This window comes from Vombatus ursinus, unplaced genomic scaffold, assembly GCF_900497805.2.
Source record: "Vombatus ursinus unplaced genomic scaffold, bare-nosed wombat genome assembly UNPS02005459.1, whole genome shotgun sequence".
Lineage (NCBI taxonomy): Eukaryota > Metazoa > Chordata > Mammalia > Diprotodontia > Vombatidae > Vombatus > Vombatus ursinus.
The window spans coordinates 1,280,239-1,308,208 of NW_020945237.1; the positions used below are offsets into that span (position 1 = coordinate 1,280,239).

General features: G+C 40.2%; 1 protein-coding gene across 1 annotated transcript in view; it reads left to right on the forward strand.

Annotated features, from left to right (window-relative positions):
* The first annotated feature begins 1,154 nt into the window (after positions 1-1,154).
* CDK6 (cyclin dependent kinase 6) overlaps positions 1,155-27,970 on the forward strand; it is a 138,175-nt gene continuing 111,359 nt past the window's right edge. The window contains exon 1 of the mRNA XM_027847839.1: positions 1,155-1,343. Within this exon, the coding sequence (XP_027703640.1) occupies positions 1,179-1,343 (165 nt within the window). The 5' untranslated portion in view covers positions 1,155-1,178. The remainder of the gene's footprint in view (positions 1,344-27,970) is intronic.

The window sequence follows — 27,970 nt, forward strand, 5'->3', positions numbered from 1 at the left end:
TGTACATTGATAGAAGGCATTTCTGCACTGATAAATCACAGGTGTGAATGATAGAAATTTGTATTTTTCTCCCCCTAACTTGAATTTCATGCCTATAGGAAACTCAGAGTGAAAATTCTTCCCACTGGTACCAGTTGGCCACTTCACTATAACTTCGAGTCTTAGAGAGGTCTGGCTGACTAAGAGATCCAACGATTCGTTCTGGTTACATAGTGACTACCTAGGTAGGGTCAGAGCTGAGCCTTGAGCTCAGTTTTTCCAACTCCAAGTTTAGTGATTTGGTCATTGGTATGGGTATTTACATGTAGGCCTAGACATTGTTGGGGGGGTCCATAGTAAAAGCTGTGGACTTAGAGGTAGGAGGCCATCACAAACCTCTTTTTTACTTATTTTCCCTGTAAGTAAAATGGCATTCATTTTGAGGTTCATTGTTGGATAGAGTGCTGTGATTGGAGTCAGAAAGACCAGAGTTCAAATCTAGCCTCAGACACTTATTAGCTGTGTGACCCTGGGCAAATCCCTGAACGTCTCTGAGCCTCCATTTCCTCATCTGTAATATCATTTAAGATATTAGTTCTGTCATTTTATAAAAAGAAGTGTGAGATTGATCGACTTTGATGGCTGGGCTCTCTGCTTTATGCCAGGCTCCACATGGGGCCCAGATCATTGGGACAGGAAACTTACAGTGTAGAAGCTCTGATGTCAGACAACAGTTTATATCCTTACAGAGTTGCTTGAGGCATTGAGAAGTCAAGTAACTTGCCTGGGGTTTTAGGCTGTCCAGTGGGTAGAGGGTTGGCCGTGGAGCCAAGAATACCTGAATGCAAATCAAGCCTCAGATGCTTACTAGCAGTGGGACTCTGGAGAAGTCACTTAGCCTCTATTTGCATTTCTTCAACTCTAAGATGAAGATTTAAAGAACACCAGCTTCCCAGGGTTGTCATGAGATCAAGTGAGATAATATTTGTAAAGTGATTTATAAACCTCAAAGCCCTATACAAATGCTTATTATTATCATTATTCCAGGCTCTAAGACCAGCTCTTTATTCATTATGACACCAGATTGCCTCTCATTCCATATTGATAATGCCCTGACTGGTGAGGAAGGGGACTCTGTGGAAGGGAGATGATTCTTCTTGATTACTATTGATTATTTGATTGTGGATTATCTTTAGGACATGATGTTCCAGCTACTCCGAGGTCTGGATTTTCTTCATTCGCACCGAGTAGTACACCGGGATCTGAAACCACAGAATATCCTTGTCACCAGCAATGGACAGATTAAATTGGCTGATTTTGGCCTTGCACGGATCTACAGTTTTCAGATGGCTCTTACCTCAGTGGTAAGTGAGAAAAGGCTACTTTTTTTTGGGGGGGGGGGGCATAAATTTGTTTGTGCTCAATCTTCTGGAAAAACCTCTTATTTTCCCACTATTAACCCTACTGGTGAGCACCAAGGGGATCTCAGTCTTTAACATTATTCCCAAACCTTCCATATGATATATTTGTATTCATGTGTCTACATGTTATTTCTCCTCAATGGAGTAGAAGCTACTTCAGGGCATGAACTGTTTTAGTTTTAATCCATGTATCTTCAGTGCCTATTGGAACATAGCAGGCAGGCACTTAATAAATATATTTTGAGTGAGTGAATGAGTTCATTCGTTGATTCAGTGGTGGATTAGTGAACAGAGGTGATTGAATGTCCTCACAGATAGGTGAATGTCCAAGTTTGTAGTGGGCGCAACGTGTTGTAAAAACTGCCTATTGCTTCCTAGCCACTAAGGAGAAATCAAAAGTTTCCAAATGTTCCTTGGTAGCCACAGCTGTTTTCAGGTCCCCTTTCTAGCCATTCTATCATGGATGCGGAAGAAGGGGCATGATCAGCATGGCCCATTGGAGACTTTAAAGTGCCCACGCTTAAAAAGGAAGATGGAAATGCTGACTTTAGGAACCAGAAACTATTCCTCTCTGGCTGCAGGGTTCCACTCAGAAGACTAAATCTAAAAGGCAAAAACCCAGAGCACTTGGTTGAGTCCACACTACCTGCCCTGTTGAGGGCAGACCTCCATCTATCCAGAGTAGAAAGGATCCACCAGAGGGTTTTGCTCTGGTAAGGTGGGCAGTTAGAAGAAGCTTCTTGGTGTTCCAGTATCTTGTGGATGCCTCTCTTTCTCAAGGGGGCTCAGGATTCTCATGAAATGTAAAACTCGGAGCCAAATGCCCCTTCTCTTAAAAAGCAAGTTTTGTATTTATACCTAGTGAGGGTATAAATAAAGGAATAAAAGGGATAAAGTCTGAGAGATAGGGAGGTTTTCCCATTGTGTTTCACGCTTCCCCCTAAGGCACCCCTTCCAGAGAAGTGCAAGAATCATCTCCCATGGTATTATCTCTCCTCTGATATAATAATAAGAATGACAGCAACAACAGTAATAATAATGATAGTAGTGAGAACAACAATAATAAAGATAGTAGCAACAACAATAATGGTAACAGTAATAACAACGATAATAACAATAGCAATAGTGATGAGGATAATGTAACTAGCATTTATGTGGCGCTTTCATATAGTGTTTATATGGTGTGTTGCAAAACACTTTATATCTTATCGTCATCAGCTCACTCCTAGAGGGTAGGGACTGTCTTTTGCCTCTTTTTGTATCCCCAGTGTTTAGCATAGTTCCTGGCACCTAGTTATACTCAATAAAATGCTTATTGATTGACTGGCTGATGTTGGTGCTATTATCTCTATTTTGTACAGAGGAAAGCAGAGCCTGAAATGGTTCAAGCCACTTGCCCAGGGTCACACAGCTAAGAATTGTTTGAGCCAGGATTTGATCTCAGATCTTAGACTCTAAGCCTTGTACTCTGAACACTGTGCCATCAAGCTAAGGATTTTGTTGTTGTTCAGTTGTTTCAATCATATCCAACTCTCCATGACCCCATTTGGAGCTTTCTTGGCAAAGATGCTGCATTGGTTTGCCATTTCCTTCTCCAGCTCATTTGACAGATGAGAAAACTAAAGCCAACAGGTTAAAATGACTTGCCCAGGGTCACACAGCTAGTAAGTGTCTAAGGCCAGATATGAACTCAGGTCTTCCTGACTCTAGGCTTGGCATTCCATCTACTGTGCCAACCTAGCTACTCAAGCTAAGAATTAGGGAATAATAATAACAGCTAGAATTTATGTAATAGTACTTTCAGTGGTTTATATATATTAGCTCATTAGATCCTCATACTGGCGCTGTAAAATAGATGCTATTATTATTTCCATCTTAAAGATGGTAAAATTGAGGCTGAAAGTCTTTTAATAGCTTGCTGCTGATCTGGAGTAGTAGGACTCCTTGGGGAAGGAGCTGCAGCTTGGCATAGTTGATTCAAGCTTAGGAATACCAGCTCCAGTGAATGGGAAATCCACGAGCATTGACTCTTCTAATTTGCTCTATTTTCCCTGGTACAGAGGAATTTCCAAGGTGGATTCCTCTGGATGTTTTATCATTATTTACAGATCAACCCTGATTGAACCATACACACACTCTTCAAAAACCCGTATAAAGAAAACAAGGCATAGGAAAAGTCCAGCTGCTGACCAGGGCAAGCCCTCGGAGGGCTTATTAAAATAACAGCCCTGGAAAAGACTAGGTCTGCTTGTTTCCTTCACTGGGAAGGGTGAGGTAAGCTTTGGGCTTCCCTAGGAAGCTGTCTTGTAAGTGTTGTTCCTTGCCCTTGGAAGAAGTTTGAATAGGTTTTATGATAACAGAGATACATAGAGAGGGCAAGAGGAAGGGGCTGGGCTGGTTACATAATGTCCAAGCTGAATGGATGGAGCCCAGCTATCCAATCCTCTAATTTGATTCCAGAAAACGAACCCCGTTTCCACATGCGCACAATGCCCATTGGTAAGGCAGGGAATTCTGGCTCGTTTTTATTTTTGTTACAAATATTTTTTGATAATTAAATCTGAGGAATGATAGCAAGGCCAGCCAACATGTAGGATCAATTAGCATTCTCTTCTGTGCTGAAAATTGATATGGCCAGACAGGAAAATACAGACAGATTACTTCACATGCAAAGGAGTAGAAAGAGGCAAGCATAGATACCTGGTTTTTCACAGTGTCTTTGCCAGATGTCAGGATTTTCAGGTGGTATGATTCCGAAAATTCTCAAAGCTGGAGACATGAGTGCATTTGCAATGATATCATCTCTGTCTGAAATAATGCCTGGTTGAAGTTAGATGGCAGTACCCGAAGATGCTTTTTTTCTAATTTCTCTGTTTTAAGGATCTATAATCATGTCATCCATCCACCAGTGCAGATCGTAGCTTCTTTGTAAAATAGTAGATGGTCTTCAATAGTCACTTTAGCCAAAACAGTTCATGATCCTACAGCCAGTTGATAACGAACCCCTCCCAGCTTAGCTAAGTTGGTCCTCGGGCAACTGACATATGGTCCATCACTGGACCCAGTCTCAGAGTTTCTGTCTTCAAAGGACCTGCTAGAGTTCATGTGCCATTGAAGTATTTACTCCTTATGAGGACAAGGCAACAGAGGAAGCCCTCACTGGCTTGGGGGAGACACTGAAATTCAAATAATCTATGAAAATCTATAAATAATTCAAACCATCTGCAAAAATAATCCATGAAATTCAAATAATCTATGAAAATCTATGAAATTCAGATAATTTTTTTGCCCTGGGGTGGGAGGAGGTATGAATCTATTTTTTTCTTATGAATAAGGGGAAAAAATATCCATTTATGAATGTGCTGATACAGGTGCATACCCACTAGAAAAGTCTTGTTACTAAAATGATCACTTTTTCATAGCTTTTCACATTATACTAGTATCCATTTTGAGGGCAGAATTATGATATTGTTGTGATAGAGCCAGGAACCACTGGGTTCACATTTTTACCTCTGACACATTTTAGCTGTGTGAGCTTAGACAAATCTCTCAGCATCTCAGTACTTTAGGCAGCTCTCCAAGACTGTAAATTGCAGAGAAGGTGCCAATCTGCATTAGTGGAGGGGATTTCCTTACCTGAGAGTTCCCTGTACCAGTGAAATAAATCATAGGTCTGGTCCCTCTTCCATATTCATTTTTAATAGTTCTTAAGGAGAAAATTCAGTGAAGTTCCATTTTCTCACAATCACTTTCGAGACATAATGCTGGAACTTTGTAACATGGGGATAGATAATAAAATTATACGTACTCAATGTTTTCTTTATTTCAAGCGAATTAATAAAAGTAAAAGTGGCTGACTTTTTGATCTTAATGGGACGTGAGGAAAATTATAGCATGATGGAATACCTTGAGATGAGGGACTATTTGGCAATGGTTCCATATTTCTGGTGCCATTGGTTAAGGGAGTTTTCTGATTAAAGAATTAGATTCATCATTAAAATCACAGGTCCAGTCCTTATCCCTGTCTTCAGTGTGTACTACAGTGTCCTGCAAATAGTAGGCACTTAATAAGTGCTTATTGAATAATGACATAAATGAATTATCTTGAAATGCTGAAATTAATCACTATTAATTATTAATGGAACCATTTTTGTACTAGACCTTTGATTTCATCCCCTTTACCGATACAGAGCTGAACTTTCTATGCAACTTCTCGTCTGAGAGGTTGAGACTTGCCTAGGACCACTGGCCAGAATGTGGCAGAGGCAGGATTTGAACCCCAGTCTTCCTGGTTCCAAGGCTAGTGCTTGATCATCCCCTTATCTCTCATCATGAAGTTATTTTACCTTTCTTTTCTCTCATTTCAATTACCCAACCCTACCTGTTGGGTTTCCCCATTTGTGCATGGCCAGCTGGTGGCATGTGGATTCATTAGAATATGTAAATTAGGACCCAAGAGTCTTCTGTGTATCATGTGCCTGATTCACTTAACGGTGTTAGGTTAAGAGCCTAACAGAGAGTTGATAGCCTCAGGGTACGAATTGAAGCATATTTTTGGACATGGCCAATATGAGAATTTGTTTTCTTGACTGTGCATCTTTGTTTACAAGGGTTTTCTTTTTCTTTTTTTTCCCTCAATGCAAGGAAAAAAGAGAGAAGGAAGAAAAATAGATTTTTGTTCATCGAAAAGAAATTTTTTAAGGTCCTTGTGAAGGCTGATCTCCCTGGATCTGTTGAATTGTGAGTGGTAGAAAATAATAATTCATATTGAAGTTCACATAGCATTTTCCTCACCCCTTGTCTGATAAAATACACATGAGGCCCTTTCACATTCAAGAGAACCCCACTGTCTTACCCAGAATCCAGTAGCTGAAATGTCTAAACCAGAACACAGACCCAGGTTTCCATATTTTTTTTTTTTAGGCAGTTGGGGTTAAGTGACTTGCCCAGGGTCACACAGCTAGTAAGTGTCAAGTGTTTGGTCTCAGGCCGGATTTGAACTCAGGTCCTCCTGACTTCAGGGCCGGTGCTCTATCCACTGCGCCACCTAGCTGCCTCTAGGTCTCCATACTCTTTAGTCCAATTGTTTCTCCACTACACCATGCTGCCTTTCTTAAGCTTGTACCCAAGCTTCCTCTTGGTCTGCTGTACTTTCTTTAATCCTGCATCTTGGCCCCAAAGGGAGTAGAAGGAGTTGAATGTATGACTTGAACGTCTCGGAGTCAAGCAGAAAGTGATGGTTCAGAAAGAATGCAGTGTTTTTGAAACTTGATGACTTATTTGAAGACAAAGCTATTTTTTGCCCCTAGAGTCTTGGGGCTTGGCAAGCAAAAGAAATGAGATCAGATTATTCAACTCTAGGATAATTGACAGCCCTCCAAAAAAAAAAAAAACCACAACCAATTTCATTTCATCCTATAAATTTTTTTTAAGTTTGTAAACACATTGATTACATCGATGCACATGAAAAGAACACTAAAAGTCAGCTAAACTCAGCTTAAATATAGTGATAAATCATGGCCTTGGAGAACAACTGATGAAATAATTTCCCTTCTTTTGCTAGAAAGGTGGAGGGGTATGGGTGCTGAATGCTACATACACTTTCAGACACAATTGCTTAGCCCTTTTTCAATGGAAAATCTTACTGGAGTTATATCAGGAAATGACTAGTGTAAAAATAAAAGGCATCAACAAAACTTCAAAATATCAATGGATGGATGTACGTCCATGAAGGTATAAATAACCCCAACAACTTGGATCTAAGTAACTATTTTCTGACCGAGTTGAAGCTTTTCCCCAGAGGGTACCATCTTCCTTGGAGATCGTGAGGAGCATGAATTCATGTCTATTTACAGATGGAGAAAATGGAAAGATTTAAAAATTGCGACATAAATCGCAGTCATCACACAGAAAGTCAGGAATGGATTTAGTGGGTCTAGAGAAGAAGAAAGAGAAAAGAATTATTATTGATCATTGTGGTGTTTCTGTGCAATGGAAAGAACCTCCCTGAGACATGTTTAGGAGGATACAAAATGCTTCTTGTAACTTTTATCACTTGATTCTGACAACAACCCTGTGAGGTAGTTAGGGGAAATATTATCCTCATTTTACCAGTGGAGGCTCGGAGGTTAAGTAATTTGCCCAGGCTCGTGTAGCACCAGGGAATTCAAATTAACGTCTTCCAGCTTCCTCCAGCATTCTTTGTCTCTCCCCAAGATGCTGCGTACCTTCTTTTATGCAGTAAAATTGCATTATCCATGTTTAGCAGGAAATCAACCCTTCTTGGAGGCAAGAGCTTTCTGTCCAGCTGAGGATTTGACGTGTCATACCAAACTTTAAAAAAAAAAAAGACACATTTTTGGTAGACACATTTTGAAAACGTATAGTCTACACAACCTTGTCTTCTCAAGCAGAGGAGACAAATCATTATATGATTTAACTTTTCCTTGACAACGCAGGGACATTGTGAACCTGAGTCATTGGTTTTGCCGCAGATACAACTCTAGATGCAAATGTTGATGCTGTGAGATGTTTTCTCATTCTCCAGTCTGAGAAAAAAATCCTCCTTGTTTCCAGAGCTAATCCCTCCATTCATGTCCTCAATCTTCTCTCCTCCTGTGCTTCTCTAAGAGTTTGCCACCAATTTAATTCAGGCCTCCATTTCCACTTTTCTGAAGTATTATGATAGCTCCTTACAGTCTCTTCCCGAGGCCGGTTTTTCCTTTCTACATCCTGTCCACACATGGCTGATAGATTCAGTTTTTGGAAGCATAGCTCCAATAATGTGTCCCCTTGCCTTGCGAAATCTTTCCATAATTCTCTGTAGGCTCCTGAATAAAGTCTATCCTCCATAGGCTAGTGTTTAATACTTCTCACACTGTTTATTTTTCATGTGCTGTCTCCCATCCAAACTTGACTTCTTTCTGTTCCCCAACTTTAGTCTCTCCTTTCTAGCCTCTGTTCTCCCATACCTCAGGGATTTTCTTCCTCCTCACTCTCCCCTTCAGTTTATACTTGGTAAGATCTTGCCCATCCTTCAAGGCTCAGTTATAAAGGCTTCCACAGTTTCCACAGCTTTAAAATATCCTCTCCTTCCTCAGATGATTAATAATCTTTCATACCTCTCCTGTGCATTTATGACATTTCTATCTCTTCACATTCTTTCTGGCTTATCCATGAAAAGATTCGCTGTTTATAGATTTCATGAGCCAATCAGATCCTCTTTCTCCTTCTGGCCAGCAGTCAGAGTCCAGCAGGTGTAATCTAAGGGTGTTTTTGTTTTTATCCATGTTTTCCTTTTAGCTGGATTTTTGGAAACTGTTTCCTGACAAGGGGGAAAATAAACTGGGGGAAGGAAAGAAGATTTCAAGATTTAGAGAAATACAATGGCTAGACGGCTGGACTCAGGAAAATGAATATAAGCAAAAATGTATATGTGCACATCTGAAAGTTAGAGGACAGTGTTGTTGCTTTATTACAAAATACTTTTATTTAAAATTTATGGAATAGCTTCATAGAGTGTAGGCGGGATACTTAGCAATAAAGAAGAAACATTTTCTCTGTCCTCTGCAATAACAAAAGTGTCTTGACTTCACTAAAAACACATGCTTTGTATCTGACTTAAAACTGTTCTTTATTCAGTCATTGCCTTTTTTAATATTCTGGCATCTCAGATATTGAGATATCCTTCAAGCTTAATGCACTTCACCCGTTGTAACTTACACCTAATATAGTACCTAATGTATCTGGCTTTGCACCATGTCGGCTCTCTGAAACTATGAAAAATGGACTTCTCTGACCTTTTTTGGTGTATCGAGCTTGTAGCGTTCTGGAGAACTGAGGGAGTCTGGAATGTATCCTCCTAAACATGTCTCAGGGAGGTTCTTTCCACTGCACAGAAACACTGCAGAATATTAACTAATGCTGTTAAAGATGTCCTGGCCCCCCAAAAAAATACTGTGAAGGGAAGATAGTTTTCAGTATGATGACTTAGAGAAGTGACTAGCATAATGAAAAATGGAAATGTCTGTCTTATCTATGATTAGAGTAAGAATCGGTCAAATTTTAGACTCTTGAACATATTTCCCCTTAGAGGCATGCAGGCTGGTTTTTTTTCCTTGTCTCTAAAGATAAGGGAGGATTGGGGAAGGGGGAGACATGAGCAACTCAGATCAGAAGCTAAGTAGTTCTGCATTCTTTCTGCACAGCTAGAATGTGGCATTGTAGACATTTTTTAAAAATAGATTGATCATGGTGTGCAGGAATGACTATTTTCACTTTTCTTTGTGCCCCATGCACTTAGCACAGTGCCTGGCACATAGGAGATGCTTAATAAACATTTCTTGACCTGACTTACCCAATCTCCATCCTTGACGCTGCTAACCTGTGGCTTTGATGGAGGCATGGTTACTCGATGGGCACTGACATCCTGAGTAGGTTTCGTTGTTCACTCTGCTGTAGATACAATAGTTTTGTGAAATTTCTTGCTTAAATTAGAGGATACTTTCAAAACTTTAGAATTTTCAAACTGAAAGGAAGGTTAGGGACTTTTTAGTTAACATCCTCATTTTATAGATACCCAGATGAAGAAATGTGCCTGAGATCACAAATGGCTTGTTGGTGGAAGTCAATTTGGGAATTGAGCACTCCCAAATTTCATTCCTATCATCTCTGTGACCCCAACCTGAAAATGTAGACACCTTAAGGACCAACGCTATCTTATTTCTGCTACCTGGTCGATAGTTAATAGATGCTTATTAACAGATTTTTGGTCTGAATTTCTCATTTTTTGAGAAGTATGATCTATAATCTTCTAGGATAAGTAGCTTGTTGTAATGTATAGATTTCATTAGAAACTCCAAGTATCAGTGATGTTTTAATTCTGTTGTGAAACGTATGCGTCTTCCCCACAATTTGGGGTAAAACTCCATTATTGATTATCTTAGCCACTTTTGTTATCATAGGAATAGTTCATATCTGTGTCACTCTCTAAGGTGCTCTTTCCTTCTAACAACCTTGTATCAGGATCTCCATTTTGCAGATGAGGAAATTGGAGGTTTAGGGAGGTAAGCATCTTTCCCATAATTGCCCAGTTAGAAGTGTCCATTTAATTCAACAAACATTTATTAGTAACTCATCAGAAATGACTGGGAAGGAAAAGGACCAGCTACCAGGGGTACTCTTCTTACTTACCTTCCTTTCTCGGCTAGCTTATTAGTGTCTGTGGGACCCTGAGCAAGTGACTGAATATTTCAGACTCAGTTTCCTCATCTGCAAAATGGGAGGGAGGGGGGTTAATAATAACACCTGTTTTACAGGGTTATTGTGAGGGTTGGATGAGATAATATTTGCAAACCTTAAAAGTCCTATATAAAAATTAATAGGAGAGGCAACATGTAAATAACTGTATATACAAGATGCAGGATAAATTGACGACCATCTCCGGGAACGCACTAAGATTAAGGAGAACTGAATAAACAGAAGGTAGGACTTTAGCTGAGACTTGAAGAAAGCTGGAGAAGGTGGGAGTCGTTCCAGGCAGGGGTACAGCCAGTGGAAACGCAGGGAGTTAAGATATTGAGTGTCAAATACAAGGAAAACCAAGGAAACCAGTGTCACTGGATTAAAGATTCTTGGGAGACTATAAGGTATAAGAAGACCCGAAAGGTAGGAAGGAGCCAAATTAGGAAGAGCTATAAAAACTAGTCAGAGGATTTTATGTTTGATTCTTGAGGTCCTCCAGGCCTTCTTCCCATGTGCCTTGATGTCCCCCAGAACCCTGGACCTCGCCCTCCCTTACAACACTTTTACAACTTTGGGACCTCTCCCTCCACCTTTTATGGGTTGTCTCCCCTGATTAGGATGTGAATTCCTTGAGAGTGAGAACTATCCTGGTTTTCTATTTGTATTCCCAGTCCTTAGCACATAGGAAGGGCTTAAATGCTCTCATTCATTTAAGCACTTGCTAGGAGAAGGCTTTCCTGAAAGGTACTAGGGACTCCTACCCTCACAGAGCTTATATTCTTTTGGATGCAAGAGAAGGGATTCTATTCAAAGGCTTCCAACTTTGAACCTACTGTTCTTTCTACTATACCTTGCTGTCACTAGAGTTTTGGTGACTTGATTAAATTTTTAATTGAAAAATAATACTCTGCAATTAGTTGGCTCTGGGGCCATTTGTCTATTTCAAATGTGTCATCTCTGATTGATTAATAAAACTCACAAATTAATAAAATCTCCATTCCACCGGGTTGTGTGAAGTTACCAATGTATATACATTTACATGATGAGGCTCTTTCCCACCCACCTCATCTGGGCTGCTGCCTTTTATCATTAAAGGCTAGGTCAATGCATCCAACACTGTCTACAGGCCACCATTTTCTTCTCCTGATGAGGTAGGATACTGGGCATGTTCCTAGGTCAAGCCCAGACTATGCGTTTGGCCACTCTTCCCCCACTGGAGTTGTAGAATGTGAATTGTTTCTGGTCTTTTCTGTGATATCTTTGTTTCCAGTATTGGCATGAGGTGGCTCATTACTTGAATGATGTTTCAGTGTAAATTTCAGTGACTTAATTCTATTCAGCAAACATTTATGCTAGCTTCTAGAAATGCAAAGGCAAAGATACAAACAGACCTCCCACTCCAGAAAATAATTTTCTGCTAGGTAGGGAAGAGGACACAATACAGTATGAACACAAGTGAATATGATAAAAGGTAAATTGAGGCAGGAGCAAGTGCATACAAAAGAAGAGACACCTAAACATAAAGTGAATGATACAAATATATACGAAGGAGTTAATACAAAGTAGCTTGGGAGAGAAGGCAGGCACTAGGAATTGGGAGCACTGTGCAGAAGATGGTATGCTTCATCTTACTTAGAAGAAAAGAGGGATTCAGTGAGGCAGAGCTGAGGAGAGAGCGCCTTCCAGGTTAAAGGCACGGAAATGGAACGTAGAATGTTGTGTCAGGAACAGAGAGAGGACCACTTTGGCTGGATTTCAGAGTGTGACAGAGGTAAGAGTAATGTACATCGAGGCTGTTGCAGCAGGTTAGGGCCAGATTGTGTAGGGCATTAAAAACTAAACAAACTGAAGAATTTAGTTTTTATTCTAGGGGCAATGGGAAATCACTGGAGTAGGTTGAGTAAGGGAGTCCCCTGGTCTTAAGGAAATTTGGCCTTAAGGAAAATTCCTTTGGTAGTAGAATACCAAATTCCTTTGATACCTGCTACGTTGGTAGTCGGATGGTCTATAAGAGGGAGTTAGGAGACATCAGAGAATCAGTGGAAGAGATTGATAGGAAATAAAGTTAGGTGGTTCAGTGCATAGAGTGCTGGGCCTGGAATCAGGAAGACCTGAGTTCAAATCCAACCTCAGACTCTTCATAGCTGAGTGACCCTGGGCAAGTCACTTCAACTTTTGTTTTCTTCAGTTTCTTGTGAAATGGGGTTGATGATAGCATCTAATTTAATTTCATCAAATGAAAAATTGTAAAGAGTTTAGCATAGTACCTGGCACATATACATACATACATATACATATACATATATACACACACACACACACACACACACACACACATACACACACAGTATATGTGTAAATGTTAGCTATCATTATTATTAAAAGTAGGCTGGACCCACATTGTAGAATGGCTTAAATGCCAGGCTGATGAGTGTGAATTTTATCCTAGAAGCCAAGGGTTAATCTCTGAAAGTAGTTTACACCAGACCACATTTTTTTTTAAACAAACATGGAGGAAAGATGTGAAAATTAGGAGAGTTGAAAGGGTGTGGCTTCAGAATCAGAGGACCTGGCTTGAACCCCCATCCCTGCCTTCTAGTAACTGTTTGACCTTGGATAACTCTCCCACCTCTCCAGGCCTCAGTTTCTTCATTTCTAAAATGAGGGAACCAGCCCAGATGACCTCAGAGGTTCCTTCTAGCTCCAAAACTGTGATTCTACTCAAAGATCTGGTTGGGAGAGTTGTGAATGGGGCAGGCCAAAGTAAAATACGTACATCAAATGCACAGTATAATTAGAGCATCCTCCTTTCTCAGCACACCTTGGTTTGAGCATCGTTGGAATTGCAGACTTAGACGTGAAAGGGATCTTAAGATCATCTGGTCCAACCCCTCCTCCCCACTCACTTTACAGATGATTACACTGAGGATCCCAAAGGGGCTTAAGCGACATCACCAGGGCCACAGAGGTAGCAATTGGCAGAGACAGGTTTCAAACCCTGGTCTTCTGAAGGCTCTTTCCACTACACTATGGCCAATTGCTTTGTGAATGTGGGCTTTATGCAATTGTGTCCTTGGAATGGTGCTGAATTGGTTATTTCCAAGTGATAGGGTGAAGCAGGACCAGAAATTGGCTGAACAATGTCATCATTTACTAGAGAAAATAAATTGTTTATGCTTGTTTTCCTCTTTGGGCATGTTATATTTACTATGGAGACCTGGCAGGATTTGTGACTCTCCTTGGGCAGCTTGCTCGCTCCCACAGAAGCCTCCTGACTGTTGCCAGCACATACTGAATAAATCAGGCCAAGAGCCTCACGGGTGAATATAATGGAAAAACCCTACCACCCCAGCAATCTCGTCCTCTCTGGGGAAAGCCAGGGAACACCTATCCAGCCGGAAAGACTCCTGAAATTCCCTGCCCGTTTAGCCCCTCCATGCGATGACTCAACCAGTTCTGTTTGGTTAAAATTTTGTTGTTGCCAATACCCATTTCCTAGTTAACAATGGAGTGTTTGTGTTGGTTTCATTTTCACTTTCACCAATAAGGGAAGTGGGACACAATGGGGGTAATGCAAAGAGCTGGGAACAGAGCATGTTGGGTTTGTTTGTTTTTTTTTTTTGTTTTTCAGGTTTTTTGTTATTTGTATTCAAGATTCCCAGGACTGGGTGGGTACATAGGCCTGGCCCAAGCCAAAACAAACACAAAAACCCATCCAGATTCTCCCTTGTACATTCTCAGTAGTAATAAAAATACATCTTGTCTTCCCATCAAATATGTTCACTGGGCCCCAATGGCAAAGGAACACACTGATAACCATTGTGGACATTGCTTGCCAGTCTGAATGTCCTAAATTCTACCTTTTACAGAAGGCTTCTCAAGAGAGTGGCGCAGATGAGTGTTTTTGCGTGGAATTCCACCATGTTTGTTTGTGGACTTAACCAGAAGACAGCTTGCCATGTTATGAAAACCAGACTTTCGTGGACTCTCTTAATCATAAGTAGTCACTGTTGCAAATTAGTTCTAGATGAACATAGTTTAACTATGATACTATTGCTTAGTGGATGTTTTATCCTTGAGAGAGAGGACATGGTGTTCTTTCCCTCCATGCAACTGTCGGTCCAGGTTGTCACGTCAAGGTAAGATTTGTGAAAGACTTGGCTTTGTATCATAGCACCAGTGAGCTATACTTTCTTTAAGATTGATAAGACCTTAGAACACTAGGTCAACCTTGAACAGTAAGGACCAAGCATTGTCCAAAGGTCGCTAAGATTGAACCACTCTTAACCATTTTTGTGTCCCCTCTGGACTCCTCTGGCAGTCTGATGAAGCTTAGGGACCCCTTCTCAGAATAATGCTTGTAGTTTTTAAACACATGACTTAAAGCACATAGGATTACAAAGGAAACCAGCCATCTTGAAATGTTGTTGTTCAGTGGTTTTTCAGTCATATCCTTCAGGATCCCATTTGGGGTTTTCTTGGCAGAAATGTGGAGTGGTTTGCCATTTCCTTCTCCAGCTCATTTTACGGATGAGGAGTTGAAACAGACAGTGTGAAGTGACTTGCCCAGGGTCACACAGCTAGTAAAGTGTCTGAGGCCAGATTTGAACTCAGGAGTCTTCCTGACTCTAGACGCAGTACTCTATCCACTGCATTATCTGGCTGCCCTCCTATGTATTTGTGTGTACACACACACACACACACACACACACACACACACAATTTAAAAAGAAACTTTTTTCTTAAAGTTCACAGAACACGTGGTCTAGAAAAATATTTTCTGCAGGTGCTTCTCAGATGGAGTGGGGGTCATCTGTTAAATTCACTATTATTGTAGGAAACTTCCATCAGTCTATACAACTTTCCCTCAAATCTATGTTTGCTTTAATTACCCTGATAATTAATGCTAGTGCCTTTCCGCTGGGATCATCTCCAATTCCTTCTATACACACACACATGTATAGTGCATGGTTGTTTGCATGTCACCTCCCCCTTTGTATTGTAATCTTCTTGAAGGTAGGGATTGTTTCTTAATTTCTTTGTATCCCCAGTGCTTAGGATAGTGCCTGGCACATAGTAGGTATTCAGTAAATGCTTGTTGACTTAAAAGAGATTTCATAAAGGGGGCGAATATCTTTTCACAAGCCCTTCAGAAGTGATTTTTTTTTTAAATGGGAAATTGTTGTTGTGGCTTTCTAATTAAAATTTTTTAAATGGGAGATGACCAAGGTTTATAAGATACATGATGAATTATTTTAGTATTTCAGAGATTCAGTCATTCACTCAGCAAACACCTATTAAGTGCCTACTATGTTCCTGGCTCTGGGCATACAGAGACAGGAAACAAGGATCTCTCAAGGATCCTGTTTGAATCTTAGTTAAACGAAGTCAGTTTTTTCCAAAACTGGATTGACTTAGATAATTCTAGACCACTCATAATAGAAAAAATAGGCTGGAAGAATAATTGTTGTTGTTTATTTATCTTATTGCTAACCATCGGGGGAAATTCAACCTATTGATTCATTTGAATCTTTTTCTACTTTTAATTTCTTCTTCAGGCTCCAGCAGATGCTTTCCTTTACATTGCAAGTGTTCTCTGTATTATTACTCTTCATTTCCTAGAAGATAAACAGATGGTCCTGACTTTTCAAATAGCATTCCCCCTTTTCCATCTTCCATTTCACATAACCTCACATTTCAAGTTAGTGCTTGAAGACATATCTTATTGTTGTCAAGAATCAGGCGTATGAGACTAGAAAATTCTAAGTTATTTAAAATTTTTTAAATTTATGGCAAGTCAACAATAGAATGATTACCACTAATAATAAAACTGAATCCCATTTTATGATATATCCATTACAACAAAAATCTCTGTGTAACAATTTTCAGACTCTAGTCATTGCCCCCATTTGTTTGCAGCAACATTTACTCCAACAAAACCAAAGCGAAATAAAGCACAGCCAATAATTAATTGGTATTACTTAAATACTTAGAATTATTGGGGTAGCTATGTACCTTGCTAGTTGCTATGGGGAGCAGAAAGATAGGAGACATAGTCCTTGGGGTTCATTATGAAAGGGCACAGGCAGCATGGTAGAAGAGAAAGGATTTGGAGTTAGTGGTTTATGAGCCTGAAACCCAGCTCTGGTATTTACTACCTCTGTAGATCTGGGCAAGTAATTTTACATCTCTGAACCTCAGTTTCTTCACCTGTAAAATGAGGAGGCTGGAGTAGATAATCTCTGAGATCCTTTTCAGCACAGATTTTATGAAAGGATTTGTCCTTTGGGTTTTCCCATCACCTTTGTGCCATGGGAATCAGGGTGCTTCATGAATGCATGCTCATGTACTTACATAGATACATACATGCATGCATACACATGTATATACACATTGCCGTTATTACAGCATCTCTCGATGGAAAGTATATAGTTGGCCTCATTCTCACTTTGTTGCAACAGCCTTTCTTCTGGTGGCACTAATCACAGGAAGTTGTTTCATGCCTAAATATGCATAGTTTCTTAGTCCTAGGTCCAAGGTTCATGTTATTGGAATTCTCTATTGTCCTGTGTTGGGCATGTAAAAATTCCCCTTATCCGGTATGCTGCATACCAGCTGAGCTGCTGGAATGAGAAAGCTTTTTAAATATGCTTGTTGTTGATTACTTTTCCAGCGGCTTCAGAATAGTCTGATAAAAACAGATGAGTGATCTTGGGAGTTTCATTTTTTGGTAAAAGGGTGAGGTTCAATTCTTTTAACATCCCGTTAAGCAGTGTGAAAGCTTATGAAACCCTGCTCCAAGGCCTGAATGCTGATTGGTCAGTATCCAAGAGGAGTCAGAGCCATAATTAGGGACTATACCTTAAGTGTCAAAATAGTAGGTGTACAGGTCTAACACATTTTATATATGTACAAGGAGTTCTACCACCAGGATGGTTTTAGCAGTTGTCAAATTTTAATAAACTTAGTGTTTAACTGAATCAAAATTTTGATATTATAGGCCTGGCTATCAAAGATACATTTATTGGTTACTTGATCATTCTTTTTATTATTGATTCTCCAATGTTGATTTATCATATGTGATCATCATGGCATAACACATACAGATAAGTTTTACTGCAGCAACTGGTATCAGAATTTTTTGAACAATGGAGAATCAAGGCAAGGAAGGGCAATAAACATTTATTAAGTTCCGACTATATGCCTGGCACTGGAGAAACAAAGGTAAAAGCAGTCTCTGCCCTCAAGGAGCTTCCCATCTAATGGGAGAGACAGTCTGCAGACAACTATGTGCAAATAGGGCATGTACAGACTAACTTGGGACATTTTGGATTGCCGGGATTTAACAGTGGCACTGGAATGGGGGTCTCCAGATTGCTTCTAGGTGGGGCTTCAACCTGCTGAACCTTGAATGCACAGGTCATTCTGAATATTCTCAGTGATGTGACCCAAGACCACCTACCAGGCAGTAAGCACTTCAATGAGTATTAGTAGAGTTTCCAAGTCAGTATTTTTAATTGCTTCTTTCCATTGGGCTAATGCGATTTACTCATCTGTCATGGCAGGGACATGGGTGAGGTTTCGCTTTTTGTTATTTGTTTTCAGTTTGTGTCATTGCAAGACTGTTTCTGATTGGTTAAGACTCAGCTTCTGAAGATGACGGTGACTTGCCGTCGCAGAGATCAGATGCAAACTCCTTTGTTTGGCACTTCCGTCCCTTTGTAGACCCGACCCTTTCCTACCTTTCCAGTTTTCCTACCACCTTTTCCCCCTCCCTACACTCCCTAGTCCAACTCCACTTAGCCACTTGTTTCTCACACCAGACACTCCCATCTCCCACCTGGTTGGCCCCCATGCCTGCGGTCCTCTCCATCCTCATCTCCACCTTCTGGCTTCCTTCAAGTTCCAACAGAAATCTCACCTTTTGCACGAAGCTTTTCCTAATCCCCCTGGATGTTAATGCTTTCTCTTTTACATTATCTCCAATTTATCTTTGTCTATCGTTTATATATACTTGTTTGCAGCTTGTCTCCTCCATTAGATTATAAACTTCTTGAGGGCAAGGACTGGTTTTGCCTTTCTTTGTATCCCCAGTGCCCTGGCACATAGTAGGTGCTTAATGTATGCTTGTTGGTGTAACTTGTTTGTACCCTCCTCTCTTGGCATAGTGCCTGGCATGTGGTAGGTGTTTAATAAATGGTTGTTGTTGACTTGTTGACTCTCTGCCTTTGTACCAACTGTCCCTCACACCTGTGATGCACCCACTCTCTTCTTTCCTCTTCCTCTTGGAATCCCTGGTTTCTTTGACGATTCAGCTCAGATAGCACCTTCACCTTCTCACAATGCCATTCCTAGTCCCACTAGCACCCTCCCACCTAAAACTACCGTGGGTTCATTTTGTTCATATTCTGTATATAGTTACCGCATTAGAATGAAAGCTTCCTAAAGATAGAGATTGTTTCAGCTTTGTCTGTATATCTTCGTTACTTAGCACACTGTCTGCTGTATGTTAGGTGCTTAATAAATGCTTGTTAACTGATCATTGAATTATTTTCTGACAGTAACTTGAGCACTTAGGGCATCTCACATTCATTCTTCTGTGACACTGTGTCAGTCACTTCCCAGAAGGCATCCTTATTGCTTAATAACTCCTACTACGTGGATAAGATGGGAGTCCCTAACTCTCTTCCTTTGAAGAAAGTAGAGTACCATTAAGCCTTACCACGTACCATGCTACTGCATCCTGACGTCCCTCAAGCCTTGCCATCAACCCTGCCTCTGGGACCTCCTTACATGAGCATCGTCATCTAATGTATGGTTGTAACCTAAGAACCCTTGGGCCTTGTCATCTGCTCAACCACTACATTGGAAAGGACTTTCCGTTCACCCTTTTATGTGCTATTCTCCCAAATTACAGCGTGAATTTCTTGAGGTCAGGGACTCCTGCTTTTTCTGTTTGTTTCCTTGGAGCTTAGCACTGAGTTTGGCACAAAAGAAGCACTCATTATGTGCTTTTTATTCATTCATTTTCAAAGTTGCAGCCCAATATCATTACTTTGATTTTATAAGCCCTGGGAAAAGTGCCATATGGCCTCTAAGTATTTTAAATATTTTAATCAATTAAGTTCTGTTTTGAGAAATTGACAAGATCCTTTTAAAGTCATCAGAAATGCCCTGGAGTTTCACTGAATCAAGGTTGGGAAACCACTACGCTTGGGTACCATTTAGCGCACTATCCAACTGGAAGGAGTAGAGCCCATTCCTGTAACATTATGTACAGATTTCTCCCAGAGGCGACTCTAAAACTTTTATATTTTTTGCAGTTTGTAAAATTGCAGAATTGTAAAATACAAAACAGGCCTTGAACATACCTGCTTCATTACAGGGACTGCAGAAGCAAAGACAGACGATCTCTGTGGCTTCTGTGTACGAATATTGATAAGTAGTCACCATTTTCTATTCTTTTGTCAGCCTTTTATATTAATTTGACAGTTGCTCCTTCTTTCCTGCCTTGTTTACATCATCATCTCATCTTCTTCACCATCATCACTGTTATTGTTCCTATTTCTATTCTGTAGTTGGTAGCTCTAATGGCACGTCCCTTGACTGATGAAGTACCGTGTTATCAAGTAGGGCCTTCTGATACACCAGCATCTCTACTCACTTCACAGTAACGAAGGGACAAAGTAGATACCTTGGGGCTTTGTTTGCTTTTTTGTTTGCTTCTTCTGTACCAAATGCATCTCTTAAAATCCTCTGAAGCTTGAACGTCAGGATTTGTGGTTAGCTCTGCAGAGAGAATCCACTACTTGCCCCCCAAGTCCCAGGAAAATTTACCAAAATGAAAAGAAGAGAAAGGAGATGTCTTAGTAGGGTTTGCTTTTGTTTTGGTTATATACTGAAAGTTTATAGAGTGCAAAACAGACTTGCAAATATAGAAACTACCAAAACAAGAGAGTTTAGTCTCCACTGCTTGTATCCTTTGATTCTGATAAACGGTTACCCAAGATTCCTATTCTACTGTAGGCCTTTTGTCTTAATTTTTTTTTAATTCATAAAGATATCCTCATTTCCTTCTCCCTGTTTTGCTTGGGCTGATAGCTTTTTTAGAAAGTATACTGATGCCTTGAAATAGACGGGAGTGTTTAGGAAAGTGTAACTGGTGAACTGCAGAGTTCTGAGGCCATGGAGAGGTTTGACGGGTGACATCAAAGGCTATCTACACCTTATGTAACACGGGATGATTTCCACGAGGTGGGGACTGGACATGGTATCAGTTCTTGTGGGAAAATATGCTTCAGTGACTTACTGGCACTGGTTTTGGAATGTGGTATTTAAAAGTACCTTTTTACAGTGGGAAAGAATTCTGTCAAGAATAAACAGTCTGACCTTGTTAAATGGACCAAAGTCTGTACATAACCTAGTTCCAGAAAACTAGTTTTTACTAGTCTAAAAAAAAAAGAGCAGATTAAAATAAATGTAACTAAATTTTTTAAAGGGTAAGGATAGTTTTAATTAAGAATATAAAACCAGCCCCTTCCCTCTCCCAAAATTAAAAGGAAAATCATAGATTGAAAACCAGACAGGGCAGTAGAGGTCATCAGATACAATCCTCTTACTGACTGATGGGGACACCAAAGCCCAGGGAAGGGAAATGATTTGTCACATGGATGGCAGAACCCAGGATTTGAACCCAGGTCCTCTGATTCCAAATCCATCGATCTCATAGTGAACCATACTGCTTCCATCTTGGATTTCATTCAAATGTAACATAGAACAATTTTCCCAAACAAATGGGCACCAAAATGATTTTAGAAGAATAGTTTTGGGGCAGGGGAGACAGCAGCTGGATCGAAGGAGTTGGGACCTTGTAGTCAAAGAAGGTGACAGTGAAAGAAAGATTAGACAGAGGAGGCTGGCTGTGGAAACGGAATGTGGAGAGGGGGACAAGAATGAAGCGTCAGGTGGTGAGTGGAGGGAGACACATTTCTTCTTGTTAGCGTCCATGGGAGCGAGAGCTGAAAGGTGCCTCAGAGACCATGTGGGCCACCTCCCTTATGTTACAAATAAGGAAACTGAGTCTAAGGTCATATAGGGAGCAGGATTTGAAGTCTGCTCCTTTAATTATAGAACGATAGTACCAGATAATACACACAAATTCATCTTTACTTTCAAAAAAAACCCCAGAATTTCTTTTAAGCTGATATTCTGAGAAAACAGTATTTCCCATGGGCCAACATAGCAAGAGGGGGAGTACTATGTAATATTGTGGACAGCAGGTACGCTTGTCATTGGAATGTACCAGAACTATGTGATCCAAGTTTATATTAAGGTTAAATTACTTTGAATTAATTCACATTTAATGGAACATTTAAGTGCCCTCTGTGTGTGAGTCACTCCCATCAGGGTTGGGGATACACAGTTGAATAACATTAATTCCTGCTCCCCAGGAGAGGATGAGAATAAGTGCACCAATAACTTCAATACAGAAGGGAGTGAGAGAAGGATGGGAAAAGGTACAGACAAAGTACCCTGGGAGATTTGACTAGGGAGACTTCTTTTTTCATCCAGGGGATGCCACCTCTTGGAAGAAACAGCATCTCAGTTGGGCTTTAAAGTAAAGGAGAGATGGAGGTGGGTATGGGCATGGAGACAGAAGAGGGAAAAATGAGAAAAGGGGACCAGAAGAGTCTAGTTTGTCTGAAATAAAGAATTACAGGAAGGGGAGAGATACAGGAAGGCTGAACAGGTAAGTTGGAACAGTATTGTTGAAGGTATTGAATACCTGTGTCAGTTTATACTTTAGTGGTGACCTTAAACTGAAATCATTTATTTACATTAAGTAAATTTGATACTTAAAAAATTTTTAATGGATTTAGAATTAAATTTTCTAAAATTTAATATGTATATCCTTTATCTACATTTAACAGGGGACTGGTCAGTAAGCCCACTCTTTATGATAAGAAAATCTTAGATATTAATTTTTTTTAATTCTGGAACGTGCAAATTAAGCGGAGAGACATTTCTTTCTATTGCAGTTGTCTCAAGATTCCCATAAGGCAATTCCAGTATGTTTAATACAGTCACAGTTATAAAAATTCAATTTCATAGGTTAGGTATCTAAACATTTTTTATAGACTTTTGCTTTTTAAGAAGTGTATTTGTTAGAGTTTTGGAATATGCCCACAGTTTTAACACAGTAGATAGCATTTCAATCTATATGGTATAAACCCATACTTAATATATTATATCTGATAGATTTAGCAGATCCTGGTCAAAATTCCTTTCATGGGAATTTCAGAGAGAAATAGTTATGTCTCCAAATAACATTCAGTATTTAGAAGCCTAATCTAGCAGTCCAGTCATACTTAAAAGCATTCTATCCATGTCAGAGTGAGATCTTAGGCTCTGGTGATCAATTTAATTATTCATAGGATTACTTGGCCTCAGAGGGAACAAGGAAAAACAGGTAGGCAAAATTTATAAGGAAGCAAAGTTCAGTTCAATCTACGGAAGAACTTTGCAACAATTCCAGCTATCCAACCTTGGAATGGGCTGATTCAGGAGACAGTGAGTTCATTGTCACTGGATGTCTTTAGGGCACTGGACATCTATTTGTCAAGATTGTTATAGAGCAGGATTTCTTAACTGTTGGGGGGGGGGGGGTCGTGAACCCCTGTGACAGTCTGATGAAGCCCGGGACCCCATCTCAGAATAGAGTTTTAATAAAAATAAAATACGCAAGGTTAGAGTCAGTGATCTAGCCTTTATTGATTGCCTACTGTGTGCCAGACACTGTACTGAGCATTGGACATACAAAGAAAGACAAAACCAGCTCCTGTCCTCAAGGAGCTTTAATTGAACGAAGGACGCAATATGCAAACAACTGTACAAACAAAATATATTCAGGATTAATTAGGGCTAGTCTCAGGTAAACCAATTATATTGAAATAAAAGTGCAATTTTTTCCATGCAAATTCGTGGACTCCCTAAAATCTACCGTGGACCCCAGATTAAGAGCCCTTGTTACAGAGGTAACTGAAGCTTTCGGGTTGAGCCACTACTGGAAAGGCCCCTAGTTTGAGTCTATGATTCAAGAGATAAAATTAAATTTCATTCAGGAGAATGATTGAGGAGGACCTGAACACATGGACTCCTTTAAAAATAAATGTCCATTTAGTATGTAAGTAGAATTTTAAAAGGGCTGGTTGGTGGTGAGATGGATAGAGCACTGAACCTGGAGTCAGGAAGATTTGAGTTCAAATCTGGCCTAAGACGCTTACTAGCTGTGTGACTCTAGGCAAGTCATTTAATCCTGCTTGCCTCAGTTTCTTCATCTGTAAAATGAGCTAGAGATGGAAATAGTAAACCACTCCAGTATCTTTGCCAAGGAAGATCCCAAATGGGGGTCCCAAAGAGTCAGACAAGAATGAAAATGACTAAACAACAACAACTAAGATATTTTTTAAAAAATAGAGTAGTGTTTACTTTCCATCTTGGCAAATTTGGGTAAAGAATCCATCTTAAGCCAGAAAAGTAAAATTACTCTGCTTTACCTATATTTTTTTAAGTTTATGACTATTTTTGCCAGCATGAACATAATCTGGCATTTATGTGAGTTCCCTGCGGGTTGCTTATTTTTGTATTTAAAATATGAACCGTACTTGTATCCTATAAGGATTTTTCTAGCCCCATACTGTGACTGAAGTACTAAAGTCAAATGTGATAGTGATGCTTCTGGTACCCCTGTTATGTTGCATTAGGATGTGCTGAAATGGCTAAGAGAGCCTTCTTTCCTTTATGTAAGACTTATTTTCCACATGTTAAGTTTGCATGCTTCTATTTTTGAAGTCATTAGCACACCCCTGATGTTATACTATAGTTCACTCTTATAGTCCTTGGATAATTTATAAGACTTTATTCTCACAGATGCCAAATAGGTACATCATCCATCCATTGTGCAAATTCAGTTCTGGAATTTTGATCTTGGAAGGCCATTGCTTTAATAAAAAATAGTTTTGTTTTTACGTCATTGCCATTTCTGGATATACCCCTTCCCACCAACAATAGCAAATGAGCCTTCCCCTTATAACAAAAGCGGGGGAGAAACAATTAAGTAAATCCAACCAACCCAATGGCCACTTATCTGAATATGTATGTGACATTCTGCATCAATAATCCTCAACCTCTCTGCTGAGGGAACCGCTTCCTCATCTCCTCCCCAGAGCCAGGACCAGGATGGGGCGTCTCAGTTACTCAACATTCTAGCTTCATTTCAGTGTTCTTCAGTCACATCAATCATTGTGCTTTTTGTTTTCTTGATTCTTACCTTTGGTTTTCATCAATTCATAAAAACCAAGAAGACCATTCATACTTGAGAAAAACATTCCACTTCCTAATTGTTGAGCTATTACATCATTCCTGAAATACAGGAGCACTTCCCCTCACAGGCAGGGCTGGTGGGTAAGGTGCTTTCTGGAGAAGTGAAGGTTAACCCACTTCTGTAATAAACTTCCTTAAGTGAGTGTCCCCCTCAGGTGTGCAGGGGGAGGCTGGCTGATATTTCCATTTTGTGTTTCAAGAAATGCATTCCTACATGATAACTTGCCCTTCAACCTCAGGGTCAACATACACTGAAAGAAATCTTAACAAAATTAAAAGTTGAAATGGTAGCTGATGATTTTAACTTAACTAAAATAGACCAATGGGAAGAGGGAAAATCTTCCCAACAAAACTTTCTACAAGTAGAAAGCAGAAAATGTTAGGCATTCCTGGGAAATGGGAGATATTTTAAAAAATAAAAATTGGTTGTCAGTGAAACAAGTCAGATGAAATTGGTTTGGGGGAACTAAAAATATGACAAAGCAGCTGGAAATTACTTTTTAAAGCAATTAGTAATAAAAGCACAAATCTGAAGTTATTTCTGGATTTCTTTGCTAGTAGAATAAATGGAGATAAGTCTAGACAGACCAATTTCCTCCCTTCAGATCAAAGCTGAAAAGGTAGAAAGAAAAAAGTATTGGAACGTCTTGGGAAACAACAGGTGAATTGTTTGGGTAGTTACCTAATCTGCACCTCCCAGATATTATGAACATTTTTTTTTAACTTGCCATGGATTGGTGAGCCGTACAGGATTTCAAGTACTAGGAAGCACCTCCCCCCATCACTGTTCACCTTACAGTTCCTTACCAATAATATTCTAATTCTTCTCTTTGTGCCTCTGCCGTGACTGTCCCCCATATGTGCCATGCCTTCCCTCCTTCCATCCCTTGGAATACTTGACTTCCTTTGAAGACTCTGCTCAGGTACAACCTTCTACGTGAAATTTTTCCTGATCCCCAATCCCCCAGCCATTCATGCCCTCCTCGTGTCTGTGCTTCGATGTGTACACGCCACGTTCCCTCATTTGCCTTTGTATCCCAAGTACGTAACACGGTGCCTGGCACACAGTGGCTGCTTAATAAGTGTGAGTTGAATGATAGATGATTGATTTAAGGGGTATAGGTTAAGTATGTAGTCCTTATAAAGGGAATAGGGAATCTTTTTTATCTTGTCTGAAGGTATCAGAATGCCTACCCCCCAACTCTTCTGGGCCTTCCTGAGCTTTCAGGTTCAGCTTCTGGGTTCCCCTTAATGATGTTGACTTGACATGTCATTCCAGGGTTTTTCTGTATTATCTTCTGGCTGGTCTTCACTTAGAACAGTTCAATTCAACGCAATACAACATTGATTGGACATCGCTTGTGTGCAAGACACTGGGTTCACTTCTGGGGATACAGAGACAAAAACAAAAACAGCCTGTGCTTTCAAATTTACATCCTTACTGGGAACTAGGATCTGGGATTTTTTTGGGGGGGGGGAACTTTCCAAACAATTAGAGCTGCCCCAAAGTGAAATGATCTGCCTTGAGAGGTGGTAGATTTTGGCAGCTGTGGATAGAGAATTAGGCCTGGAGTTAGGAAGACCCTAATTGAAATCCACATTCAGACACTTGCTAGCTATGTGATCCTAGGCAAGGCACTTAACCGTGTTTGCCTCAGTTTCCTCATCAGTAAAATGGGGATGATAACAGTAGCACCTGTGAAGATCAGGTAAGATAATATTTGTAAAGCACGGACATATAGTAGCTGCTTTATAAATGGTAGCCTTTATTATAAGGAGAGAGCTCTGATGACTGGGGAGGTTCAGGAAAGGTGTCAGGCAGAGGAAGTATCTGATTTGAACTTTGAAGGAAGGTAGGGGATTCTTAGACACTCAAGGTGAGGAAGGATTATATTTCCTACATAAGGGACCACCTCTGTAAAAGCCTGGAGGCTGGAGGTGAGATATGATGCATGAAAAACAGCTGGCAGACCGGTTTGATTGGAAAGGTAACTTGGTACAGTGTTTGCCTTAGTTTCTTCATCTGTACAATGAGCTGGAGAAGGAAATGGCAAATTATTCAAGTACCTTTGCCAAAAAATTCCCAAAAGGAGTTACAAAGAGTCCTACATGACTGAAAAAGAGAAAATGTGTTACGCACTGGGGAGACAAAAAGATGCAAAGGATAGTTCTTGTGCTCAAGGAGTTTACAATCTAATGGGAGAGATGTAAGAACAAGAAGCAGCCCGACATGCTTAGATCATAGAGTGTAGATAGACTGGCCCACCCACACAAATCCAGATTCAAACCCATGTCCTCTGACTCCAGGTCCATTGCTTTTTCCACTATCCCACAAGACCTCTCTCCCTCCTGTCCACTGGGACAGGACAAGAGACTTTGCCAAATGACTTTCTGGAACCCAGCCTAGTCATGTGACCAAGTTCCTCTCAGATAATGATTGCAGACTCTGCAGAAGATAAAATGAAGGAATCTTCAAAACATCTGGGAAAGTTGGACTTCTGGTGTAAGACCTCCACTGGTGTTCACTCCCACCAAAACAAGGAAGGAAGGCATTCTCTTAAAACTGGGGTTCTTCATGTAGAGTCCAGGAACTGATGTTTTAAATATTTTGATACCTGTGTTTCAGGATAATTGGTTTCCTTTGTAATCCTTTGTATGTTATCCTATACATTTAAAAACATTATTTCAGGAAGGGTTCCCCAGGCTTCTTCAGACTGTCAAAGGGTTCCATGATACACCATGTTAAGAGCCCCCGACTTAGGGCATACAGCCTTAGCTCTCTTCATTTTAGGCTGTTGCCTGTACCTTACTATAATGAGGTGTGTTCTTAAAAACTGGAACAGATTAGGCTGAGGGAGTATGGACCCTGAGGTTCTCTCCTGTCCACAGACTCAGATGCCTTGACCTCTTGTACCATGGGGTGTAATATTCTTCGGAGTTTGCAT